The sequence below is a fragment of the Acanthisitta chloris genome, unplaced genomic scaffold (assembly GCF_000695815.1).
Source record: "Acanthisitta chloris isolate BGI_N310 unplaced genomic scaffold, ASM69581v1 scaffold23138, whole genome shotgun sequence".
Classification (NCBI taxonomy): domain Eukaryota; kingdom Metazoa; phylum Chordata; class Aves; order Passeriformes; family Acanthisittidae; genus Acanthisitta; species Acanthisitta chloris.
Window position 1 is genome coordinate 2,728 of NW_008687846.1, and position 11,390 is coordinate 14,117.

Here is an 11,390-nt window from a genome sequence, read left to right on the forward strand (position 1 = left end):
CAGTGCCTTTAGGCTTGGGAATGTGCTGCCCAGGTGGAGTCACCACCCCTGGGAGGGGTTTAAAGACAGACTGGACGTAGCACTTAGTGCCATGATCTAGTGGTCACGTGTTGGACTTGATGATCTCAGAGGTATTTTCCAACCTTAATGACTCTGTGATTCTGTGCCTGAGCCTTGTGAGGAGGAAAAGGAAAGGGAAAGTGAATTTAAGCAGTTCATAGCCAGTAATGAAGAAGGAAAATGGTTTCACAGCTGCTCCTAACACATGGGTGAGAGCACAGCCTGACTCAGGTGTAACAGGGCCTGTGGTGCTGGCAGCCAACAGTGCTGCAGGTCTGTCCCAGAGGGGAGTGTCCCTGTGGGAATGGCATCCCACAGGAGCATTTCGTAACCTCTCTAAAGAGATGGCACCAGCACGTCATTCCCCAGCACAGTTGGCTCAGGCAGCATGTAAAGAGGAATAATGTGGTTTGTGATATGTTGTAAATCAATTTGGACATGTTTCACTCTTAAGGAAGAATGGGGGGAAGAGGACAAGGATGATCCACTGTAGCTTCTGGGCTGCCTGGCTGGGTAGTCCTAGGGGTTTTATGGAGGTTGTGTGTGTTGGAAGAAGCAGGGAGTGGCTTCAGCATCTTCACCCTTACGTCTGGGCAAGAAGCAGCAGGAGCTAGAGGGTTCCTTGGGTGAAAAGGGTCTTCCTGAGGAAGGGTTCCTTAGGTGGAAAGGTGAGGGCCTTCCTGACCAAAGTTCCTTGGGTGGGAAGATGAAGGCCTTCCTGAGGAAGTGTAGGGGGTCTTGGAGCAGTGGCAGAGATGAAGAGGAATCTCTCCTTGGGAGACCTGAAGGGCAGGTTGAGCTTGGTGGTTTCTTAACTTCTCATTTCCAATTCTTTGTGTTTCCCTGGTTTCAGTTCTGTTGGAGTCACTCAACAAGAATGAGCAATCAGCCAATGGCCAATCCCAATCCAAGGAGTCCTCACACCCTCAGTTCAGGAAGATGAGCGGAGACTTCCCATCGGCCAATGGAGAGGCTGGTGGGGAGGCCCCCAAGGGCTACACTCAGGACCAGGTAGATGCAGTGAAGAGGTGAGTGACAGCTCTCCGTGGCTCTCTGTTTGGGTTTATCACATGGTACCAGGCTGGTTTCCACAGTGCTTTAAAGATTCCAGCTGGGAACCACATGGTGTGTGCTCAGAGCATCCCCACGAGGATTCATAGCTCCAGCAGCCCTGGGAGGCAGCTGGGTTGGGTCTCCCCATTTTCCAAGCCCTGTTTCACATAATCACAGAGTGTTAAGGGGTTGGAATGGACCTTAAAGATCATCCAGTCCCAACCCCCTGCCCTGGGCAGGGACACCTCCCACCAGGGCAGGTTGCTCAAGGCTTTATCCAGCCTGGCTTTAACTCAGGCTGTCCTTTATCCCTCTCCACCTGCACGTGCTGAGCGTTGGAGGACTCAGCTGCAGGCACAGTCACTTGGTAAACTTTGCTTAAGGCTCTGGATTGTGCAAGAACTCTTCTGAGGGACTTGCAGTGTTGCTTGTTACATCATCCACCTGTCCCCAACCCATCCTGCTGGATGCTGTCTCATCCAGCTCATGTGAGGAGGAGAAATCATGTTTGGGAGTGTACCCAGCAGGAGCTGCACACCCAGGCCTGGGCAGCTCCCTCCGTCCTCCTCCAAAATACAGTTGATGTGCTTGTTAGAGCTGGGAATTAGCTGAGGAGAGAGTGGGGAACAAGCCAACATCCCAGGAATCCCTCAGCTCCTATGGTCCCTCCCAGCAGCCTCCAGCACGTGAGCATGATGGTGCTGAGGGTTGTTTGCCCATCGCATTCCTCCGTGGGTGATACCACAGCCTGGGGAGAGGCCCTGCCACCTCACTGGTCTGGCCTGTTCCATGGCAGTTTGTGTCTGCTGGGAATGCTGGAATGAGGCAGTGAAACATCTGGGTCACCCTGTGAGCAGTGAGGGCTGAGTAATGCAGAGATCGCTGAGCAACATCAGCCAAACCGTTGTGTGTCACAGAGGTGACGTGTTCAAGGCAAAGAGCTTTTCACTGCTGAAATTGAGTGTGCCTGTTCTGTCCCCTCTCCTCTGGACAGGGTCAAGCAGTGCAAGGATTACTATGAAATTCTGGGAGTCAGCAGAGAAGCTTCTGATGAGGATCTGAAAAAGGCTTACCGGAAACTGGCGCTCAAGTTCCACCCGGACAAGAACCACGCGCCAGGGGCCACTGAGGCCTTCAAAGGTGAGATCAATGTCAGGGATGGGGTTTGCATGCAGCCATCAGGCAATGGCACTGAACTGGACTGGTCAGGACTCTCCAAAACTACCTCAGAAGTCAGGTAGAGTGAGATAAAGCTGCTCCTTGTGAAGTCTCCTGAGCTGGTTGTGTCATGAACAAAGTAGAAGCTTACAATAATAAATACAGGTTGGCACAGATAGGATTCACCTCTTCCTCCCTTTTCTCTTAGCAGCCCTTCCTGACTGTTGCTCCAGCTCCTGCCATGCTGCTCAGGAGGGAATTCCCACAGGATGTTAACCATCCTGGGGTTTTTTTGAGGGAGGTGTAGGAAGTGATCACTTAACAGGGAGAAGCTCCAGGTCCTGCAGATGCACAGCCAGGCCAGGTGCTGGGTGCACTTTCTGCACACCCAGGAGAGACCCAGTAAGCTGTGCAGCACCAGATTCAGCTGCTGGGTGCACAAACCCCTCAAAAACAACAGCACAGGAAACTTCTGAGTGTAGTGAAAGGCTGTGGATGGAACTGGTGGATAGAAACTCCAGGTGGAAGTCTGTAGGGTGAAACTGCAGCAGGCTGAGCTCAAAAAAGCTCACTAGGAGCTCCAGTCATGCTGCAAAGAGCCCAATTCTCAAGACCTCTCTGCAAATGCAACGGGACATTTCCTGGGAAATAAAAGACCTTAAAATTGGAGTAATTTTACAAGAGAAATGCTGTTGCTTGGAACATATAACCCCATTTTCCCCTGCAAGCTGTGAAGGTTTGGTTATAATTCTTGAGGCCAGTTGTGCAGCACTGGATTTGAAGCCTTTGCAGTAGTCTGATTCTGGCCATTTTTTAGGAGGAAATTGTTCCTTGTGAGGGTGCTGAGCCACTGGCACAGGTTGCCCAGAGCAGCTGTGGCTGCCCCATCCCTGGGAGTGTTCCAGGCCAGGTTGGATGGGGCTTGGAGGAGCCTGGGCTAATGGAAGGTGTCCCTGCCCTTGGCAGGGGTTGGACTAGATGGTTTTAAGGCCCATTCCAACCCAAACTCTTCTGGGATTTTGGGAGCTAAATGCATGAGACTTGTGCTGGAGCAGGGAGCAAGGCCTGATACAGTATCGAGTATGCTCCTAGCAGATGTGAATTCAGCAGTAAAAGTCTTATGTAAGGTTTGTCCAAGTCTTTTAAGACTTAAGTCCTTCCCTGATAAGTGTTAGCAAACAGCGAGCTACTCCCAGCTCCCTGGGAGAGCCTCTGGTGTGGGGGCAGATGGTATCAGATGCAGACAGATACCAGCTCTGCGTGTGCAGGACTCAATAGCTCATCCTTGGATCCCTGCTCAGTGGCAAAAGGCAGGTTTCCTCACCTAGAATCCTCCAGTCGATGTTTGCTGAAGGCTTTGACAAGAGCTACGTGCCAGAAGTGGTGTGTTAGCAAGGTGCCCTTTACCCCCTGCTGCAGAGCTGTCTGCTCCCAGGTTATCTCTCCTGCAGCCCTTGGTCCCTCAGCTGCAGCCCCCAGGCTGAGCTCTGAGGTTGCAGGGCTCACTGAAGTCGTGCACTCTGGTTCCAGGGGATGAGGGGGGTTAATTTTTTCTTACACTGATGTGTTAGCTCAGTGTTGGCATTTGCCTCCCCAGTGACAGCTGATAAAGTGTTAGGTGTTGTCCTGAGACCATGTCTCAGTTTAGAGCTGCAGTTGGCTGCAGTCTGTCTTGTGGCAGCTTTGCATCACTGCCTGTCTGGGGTTAGGAACAGAGCTGAGCCTGGTGCTTGGAGCTGAAATCCACACTTGGGATGAGGTAGGCCTTTGTCAGCACAGAATCAGACAAGCAGCAAGCCCTGAACTGTTCTGTTCTCTTGTGCTTCCAAACTGTGTGATAACACCCTCCAAGTCAGACCTGCCCAGCAGCTCCCTGCCTGGCTCTGGAGCTGTTCGCCTGGCTGCACTAATTATAACTAAGAAGGAGAAGGAGTGTATTGACATTACACCGTCCACGCTCCCAATCTCTAGTCCAAGAAGAAACCTTACACCTCCATCTGAAAACACTGAATCTCAGAGCTGATCTCCTGAAGGGCACCTATCCCCTTTTCCATCCTTTCTGACCCTGCCCTGACACACCAAGCAGCTGCTGCCACTAGCATTTGGGTTCCTTGGGACATAGGGAGGCCCTTGGGTTGGTCCAGAGGGGAAGTGGGAAGCTGGAACATGTGGAGAAGGAAGTACTGAAATAGGGTGGCCGAAGACATTCCTGGAGGAAAGCTCTCAAGTGCTGAGGCTGGAGAGAGAGTGACCCAGGGAACTGGCAGGGCTTCAGCTCCAGTACATTTCCACCAGCACAGGCACTGCTCAGCAGGCCTGGTAGCTTCGCACCTTACTCCTGGCATCTGGAAGTTCTGAAATCCATGGCTGACAGACACAATTCAGAGCTCACACACACATCTATAGCTCATAGACCCACCTGGAGCTAATGTTTCCTCAGTGGCTTTTATGGAAAGTTTTAAGTCTCTTGCAGAGAGATTTAAATTCTTTGCAGTTCTGGTTTTTGGGCTCTGGCATTGAATTCCCTTAATGCCACTTTGGAAGCAAATTTGTCAACTGACATTGTGTTTTCCCCCACAGCTGAATGGTTTCTACAAGGGCATACACCAAATTATATCAGTCATATAACTCCTTCATTAGAGCTAATTAAGGCCTTTTGCACTGAGTCTCTCAGTGTGGTTTCCCTCGTGTGTGTGTGTATGCCAGGAGCATGTGGACAAGACATAGGAGTTGAGAATCAATTTGTGTGATGAGAAGGGCAAGTCCTGACTGCCTGCAGGGCTGGGTCTGCAGGAGGGAGAAGCTGATGCTGTCTTGTTGTCCATGTTTCAGCCATCGGCAATGCATACGCCGTGCTCAGCAACCCCGAGAAGAGGAAGCAATATGACCAGTTTGGAGATGAGAAACTCAACCCTGCTCGACATGGGCACAGCCACTCCGACTTCCACCGTGGCTTTGAGGCAGACATCTCCCCTGAGGACCTCTTCAACATGTTCTTTGGGGGTGGTTTTCCTTCTAGTAAGCACCTTAAACCTTCATCTCTTGAGTGGGACATGATACTATTGATAGAGCAGCAGTGCAGTGGTGATTTATCACCCTGTGATTGGTGAGAGTTCTCCTCCACACCTGACCTTTGGAATTGTTCCAGTGGGTCCTTGGAGAGCTCAGCATCCAGCAGGTAACACCACCAGAGCTGGACTTCTTCCCAGCTTCAGGTGTTTGTTTCCCTGCTGGCACCATTAGCTGCTCTTGGGTTGGGCTGAAGGTTAAAACAAAAAATGCCTTGTTTTAAGGCTTCTTGTAAAAATAATCCTCTTTTAAGGAAACCTTGCTGCCTGGTGGGTTTAGAACTTAAACCTTTTTAGCAGAGCAAACTGTGGTAACTCTTGGGCCTTGTTGTTGATCTGTGTCTGCTCTGGCACACAGCTGGAGCAGCTTCTCCAACACCAGTGTCCACTGACTGCTGTCCCCTAAACAAGAGGAAAGTGTTATTTCTAGAGCATAATTTAAACCTCTAGAGTTGGAAATGGAAGCTGCATCCTGTCTGACCACAGTGCTCATCATGGCCTGGGTAGCAGGAAGGAACCAAGTGCCTGTTCTGAGCAAAGACACAGATTTCCTGGCAGGATAAGGGGATTTTGGAGGACTCCCTTGTCATATCTGACTGGCAGTGGACTCGGGGGTTATCTGGCCTGTGTGGACCTACTTGAAAACTATGTATTTTGGTTTCACTGAAGATTTGCTCTGGTAGCTCTTCCCTGTCTGGTGTGTAAGAACTGACACACCCACAGCAGTGACTCTCAGAGGCATCTGCAAGGCCTTTGCAGCATTCCTGTCCTGCCTGGCAGAGAGGCAGAGCCACTCCAGTGAAAACAGCACGTTGCTATTTTAGCTCAGCCTTTTTTTCCTCTCCTTAGTGTCCCAAGAGAATCCAGGACAGCTCTCAGCCAGGCGTCCTTGCAGCTGGAGCTTTGACATTTCAAACAGGCCCTGGAAGAGCTTTGTTTTCAGTGGGGGGAAACACCAGAATTATTTTTATTTATCAGTGGGTTTAATCTGAAGTAAATCCAACCAGAAGCCAGGAGGCCTGTACAGGATGTTCTGTCTGTGTAGCTGAGCCTTCTTGGAGCAGGTTGGATGTGCTCAGGTGGTCACTTCCAACCTATGATCCTACCAAACCTTCTGGAAGGATCTCTGTGCCAACTCTGCACTCAGACAGCTGCTCAGCACACCTTACCAATCTTCCTGTTGAGCCTGGAAGCTGGTGGCATGGATTCTGGCCACCTTTGGTGGTTGCTCCTTGGCCAGGCAGCACCATCCAAAGTGCTCTGACTGTGGTGTGACAGTTTGCTTCCGCCTGCAGGTAACGTTCACGTGTACAGCAACGGTAGGATGAGGTACACCTACCACCAGAGGCAGGACAGGAGGGAGCACCAGGGTGATGTAAGTGCAGAACAACCCAGGGGATGGGAGGACTGGGATGGTGAGCTGGTTGCTGTGGCTGGCTGGGGAAACACTCCTGCTTGTTGCCACCCCTGGGAGGGAAAGCTGGAGTCAGGATGATGTCCTAAAGATGATTATTTGCTGGGAATAGCTAATTATCTGTCTTTAAAACAAACTTCCTGAATGCTTTTTCCTCAAGCTTAGAGGGAAAGTGTGCTCTGCTGGAAGTGGAGGGAGCTCAGGAGGTGAGGGAGAAGGGGAATTGCTGTCATCCAACACTGCAAAGGGGAGAAGGTTTTCCACAGAGCCAGTCCTGCTCATGAGCAGCACAGAAACCACATTTACGCTAGAAGAAGAAAATACGGGCATGAGGCTTTGGGAATTCACTCAGAAGGTTCTCCCCCTGTCCTCTGTCACATCCACAGTGGGTTTGGACCCTCAGGGTCACACTGCCCTGGGGGGTGTGGGTTCCTCCCAGGCATTTGGGTTACTCCTAAGCCAAAAGCAGGAGAGTGGAGATTGTGTTGGAGCACTGGGAGGGAGGGTGTTGCTGTGGGATCCTTGCATACCAGTGTGTGGGTGACACTCCACTGTGTGTTTCTGTTCCCTCAGGGTGGCCTGGGGCTGTTTGTCCAGCTGATGCCCATCCTCATCCTGATCATTGTGTCTGCCCTCAGCCAGATGATGGTGTCCAGCCCACCCTACAGTCTGAGCCACAGGCCGTTAGTACCTTTCCTTCAAAGCGTATCCCTGTGGGGAGGGGGTGGGCTCTGGGGGCAGGGGGCTTGGTTGGGCAGGGATCTAGGCTCTCTCTTTTCCAGGACTGCTTTTTTCCCCTGCTTTTTTGCTTTACCTCATCACACGATTGCTCTTGCTGCCAACTGTTACACAGCAGTGAAGTCCTCCTGGTTCTCAGACAGGGGTGAGAGAGAAGCTGCAGGGGAGGTTGGAGAGTGCTCACTTCCCTAAGGGAGTTCATTGACCTCTTGCAGCTCATCCCCACAGCTGGCTCTGTCTGTCCTGCAAAGGGACAGGCAGAATGGCTTTGGAAGGCTCAGCCCAGCACTGAGATCCCACATGGAGAGCAAATCGAGGTGTAGAGTTAAATTGGGAAGTGAAAAACAAGAGTCAGATCTGTTCTTTATGAAAGCCTCACTTTATGCCTAGTGCAAAGCTGTGGAGAGAGAGAAGAAGGAGTAAGACACTCCCAGGGAAATCCCCTAGTTTTGAACTCTCATCTTGCCAGGAAATCGCTTTGGCCACACATTTACAATGCAAAAGTTACACTGTTTCCTTCTACATCCTGTGAAAATGCCCTGATTTGCGCACTGGACTGACAAATGGAATGAGTCATGGAATCCCAGAATGGTTTGGAAGGACCTTAGCTCATCTCATTCCACCCCTGGCATGGGCAGAGGCACCTTCCACTAGCCCAGGTTGCTCAGAGCTCCATCCCACCTGGCCAGGGATGGTGCATGATGTTAAATACTATAAAACAGCTTAGCTTCCAGGTCCAAGGTAAAGACTTAAGACATTAGGGCTTGGAACCAAGAGATGAGGCAATTGTGAAGTGCTTTTGGCACTTTCCTGAGCTCGAGATGTTTCTCCACTGCTCAGTTCATAGTTATCAGGGTATCTTAAGGGGTTGGAATGGACACCTGGCCAGGGATGGTGCATGATGTTAAATACTATAAAACAGCTTAGCTTCCAGGTCCAAGGTAAAGACTTAAGACATTAGGGCTTGGAACCAAGAGATGAGGCAATTGTGAAGTGCTTTTGGCACTTTCCTGAGCTCGAGATGTTTCTCCACTGCTCAGTTCATAGTTATCAGGGTATCTTAAGGGGTTGGAATGGACCTGAGAGACATTCCAGTCCAGTCCCCGAAAAGTTCTTCCTTAGATATAATCTCCATTTCCCTCTTTCAATTTCTCCCCGTTGCCCCTTGTTCTGTCGCTGCAGTTCCTAACACAGAGTCCCTCTGCAGCTTCCCTGGAGCCCCTTCAGGTCCTGACAGGTTGCTCTGAGGTCTCCCCACAACCTTCTCTTCTCCAGGCTGAACAGCCCCAACTCCCTCAGCCTGTCCTTGTAGGGAAGGTGCTCCAGTCCCCTTATCAACTTTGTGGCCTCCTCTGGACTTGCTCCAGCAGTTCCCTGCCCTTCTGACGTTCCCTGTGCTATCTCTGCCTGCTCAGACAGTAGCAGGCTGTGCCGTTTCCAAGGCTGGATTTGGACACGGGCATCAGATGAGCTGATCCAGTCCTCCCTGAGCCTTGCTGAGCCCCGGGGCTGTTCAGCTGGGCTGAGACTGTGCCGAGCCGGCAGGAGGAGCTGCTGGATCGCGCTCAGCCTGCCTGGTGCAATGGGAACGCTGTGCCTGGCTCAGCTCCTTTCCAGTCTGCCAGCTTCGATCCTTCTGTGAGAGCACACTTGGTAGTTCCGCTTCTTACAGCTTTGGAAGAGCTCAGGGCTCTGTCACAGGTGAAACAGTGAGCTGAGCTTCTTGCAGATTGCACCTCTGCCTCCAGAAATGCCAGGAGAGCTTTTTGCTCAGCCCATCGTGTCCCCGACACTTATCCCCAAGAGCTGGGCCTTGGGGACACGTGCAGGAGTGTTGGAATCACTCCTGCAAACCCCGATGGCAGGCTGAAGGGCAGGAGAAGTTAATGTTTACACCTGGCTCTGAGGGCAGCAGCCAGCTGGCATTTATTGTGGGGAGCTTTGGGCACGGCTCCAGATGGAGCTGATCCCAATGGATCCAGCGCTTGGGCACAGCTCCTGTGGCACACACACCCCTCTGAGTGCCTCTGGGTGTGCTGGAGTGCCAGGGGAAGCAAGGGCAGGGCTTTGTCTGCAGTGCAAGCCCCGAGGGGCAGGGGTGGAAGCGATTTCCTTCTGGCAAGTGCTTTCTGTGCTGGTTGGTGCAGGCTGAGGCACAGAGCAGGTCTCATTCTGTCCCTGCAACCACAGTGCTGGTTGCAGCATGTGATGTGCTGAAGGAAGCTGAGGCTGCTGGGGTTAGTAGATCCCTCAGCAGAGGTTCCTGGGGCTGAGGGGGGCTGTGACAGACCCTGTGCTGCTCTCACCTTGGTGCATGCCCCATCCTGCCTTGCTGGCTGCTCTCACCCTGCACCACATGAGCAGCAGCCTCTGAGCTGCGCACCCATCCTTGGAGCTCACTGCCAGCAGCAGAGCATGGAGGAAATTGCAGAGAGATTTAATTAGTGCTGAAAATCTAGCAAACACTTTATTTTAAGTGGGTTTAGGCCCTGGGCAATCTGCCTGGGAGCTGTGTCTGCATTCAGAGCTCTGCCCACCTAGTTGGAGGCCTGGCAGCTTCTCCTTCCCTGTGTTGGTGGTTCACTTCCACCAGAAATGCTTCTCCTTTCCAGCCTGTGGATGGTTAGGAGTGAGGGATGTTCCCAGTGGATTGCTGTCATGTCAGACGGTGTGTTAGAATGAACTGGGGGCTCTCCTCTGCCCTTTCAGCCTGTCCTACAATGCTCTGCTCTTCTCCCTGGCCTAGGTCTGTGGGTCACACACACAAGAGAGTCACAGAGCACCTGAAAGTCCCCTACTATGTGTCTGAGAACTTTGCAGAGGAATACACAGGCACCAACCTGAAGAATGTGGAGAGGAGTGTGGAAGATGACTACATTGCAAACCTCCGGAACAACTGCTGGAAAGAGAAGCAGCAGAGTGAGTGGCAGAGGGGCAGGAGCTGAGATTCTATAGCTGCTCCATAGGGAAAGGTCTTTACCTGGGAATGAGGTGTGAGCGCATTCCCTGTGGTGTTGGCCCTTTTTGCAGCCTGTGACTTCAGCACAGCCCTAGTGTGTGGGTTCTTTGTTTTGGTTCGGGTTCAATGTGCTGTAGAACTGGTCAGACCAGAGCTGTGCCCTGGAGGTTCCCCTGTGTGGCAGCAGATCTGATTTCCACTGGAGGGGGAAGGTGGGATCACAGAATCTTTCAAGCTGGAAAAGACCTCTAGGATCATGGATAGCTCTGAGTAATATTTCAGTGGTTCAGGAAGTCTGTGCCCATGGTGTGATGCATCTCACATCCCAACCCTGCTCCCAGGGCTGCGCTGGCAGCATGGACTTGGCCTTGCTGATGGCACAGGGGATGAGAAGTGACAGCCAGGCAGTGTAAGAGATGATGTGGCCAACTGGTGTTGTGTGGCGAGAGCAAGTCCCAGGGGCAGTCTGACTCCTCTGGCTGCCCATTCCCAGCATGTGATGGTCACAGCTCCTGGAGCAGTGCAGGGGTAGGATTTCAGCACCTGGAACTCCAGAGGGGCTGTTAGGTGCCAAGGGAAGCTGAGGCACTGAGCCCTGAGCCTCTGCTGGGGTAACCCTTGTGCAGGGTTGTGCCTCTGGGACTACAGGCAGGTTCATGAGGCTTTCCCTGGGCTGGATGAGCTGTCAGCAGCTGTTCTGCCCATCCTGTCCCAGGAATCACCCAGTGCTTCCCCTCACTGCAGAGAGCTGGAGGTGCTCCTGTTCCCAGCAGTGTGGTGGGATGGGGCCTGGTGGGTGGGTCTCCTTCCACAGGGCATTAGAGTCATCAGGATTGGAGGAGACCTCTAAGATCATCGAGTCCAACCATTAACCTGTCACTGCTGGAACTCCTAAACCATATCCTCCAGTGTCAGGTCCAAATGCCTCTTAAACACCTCC

The 11,390-nt window shown here is 52.1% G+C and overlaps 1 protein-coding gene across 1 annotated transcript in view; it reads left to right on the forward strand.

Annotated features, from left to right (window-relative positions):
• Positions 1-913: 913 nt before the first annotated feature.
• The window catches only part of DNAJB12 (DnaJ (Hsp40) homolog, subfamily B, member 12), a gene marked incomplete at its 5' end in the record, with an annotated part of 11,455 nt that continues 978 nt past the window's right edge, over positions 914-11,390 (forward strand). The window contains 6 exons of the mRNA XM_009080801.1: positions 914-1,088; positions 2,108-2,253; positions 5,104-5,289; positions 6,635-6,714; positions 7,327-7,436; positions 10,238-10,410. Coding sequence (XP_009079049.1) covers positions 914-1,088; positions 2,108-2,253; positions 5,104-5,289; positions 6,635-6,714; positions 7,327-7,436; positions 10,238-10,410 — 870 coding nt within the window. The remainder of the gene's footprint in view (positions 1,089-2,107; positions 2,254-5,103; positions 5,290-6,634; positions 6,715-7,326; positions 7,437-10,237; positions 10,411-11,390) is intronic.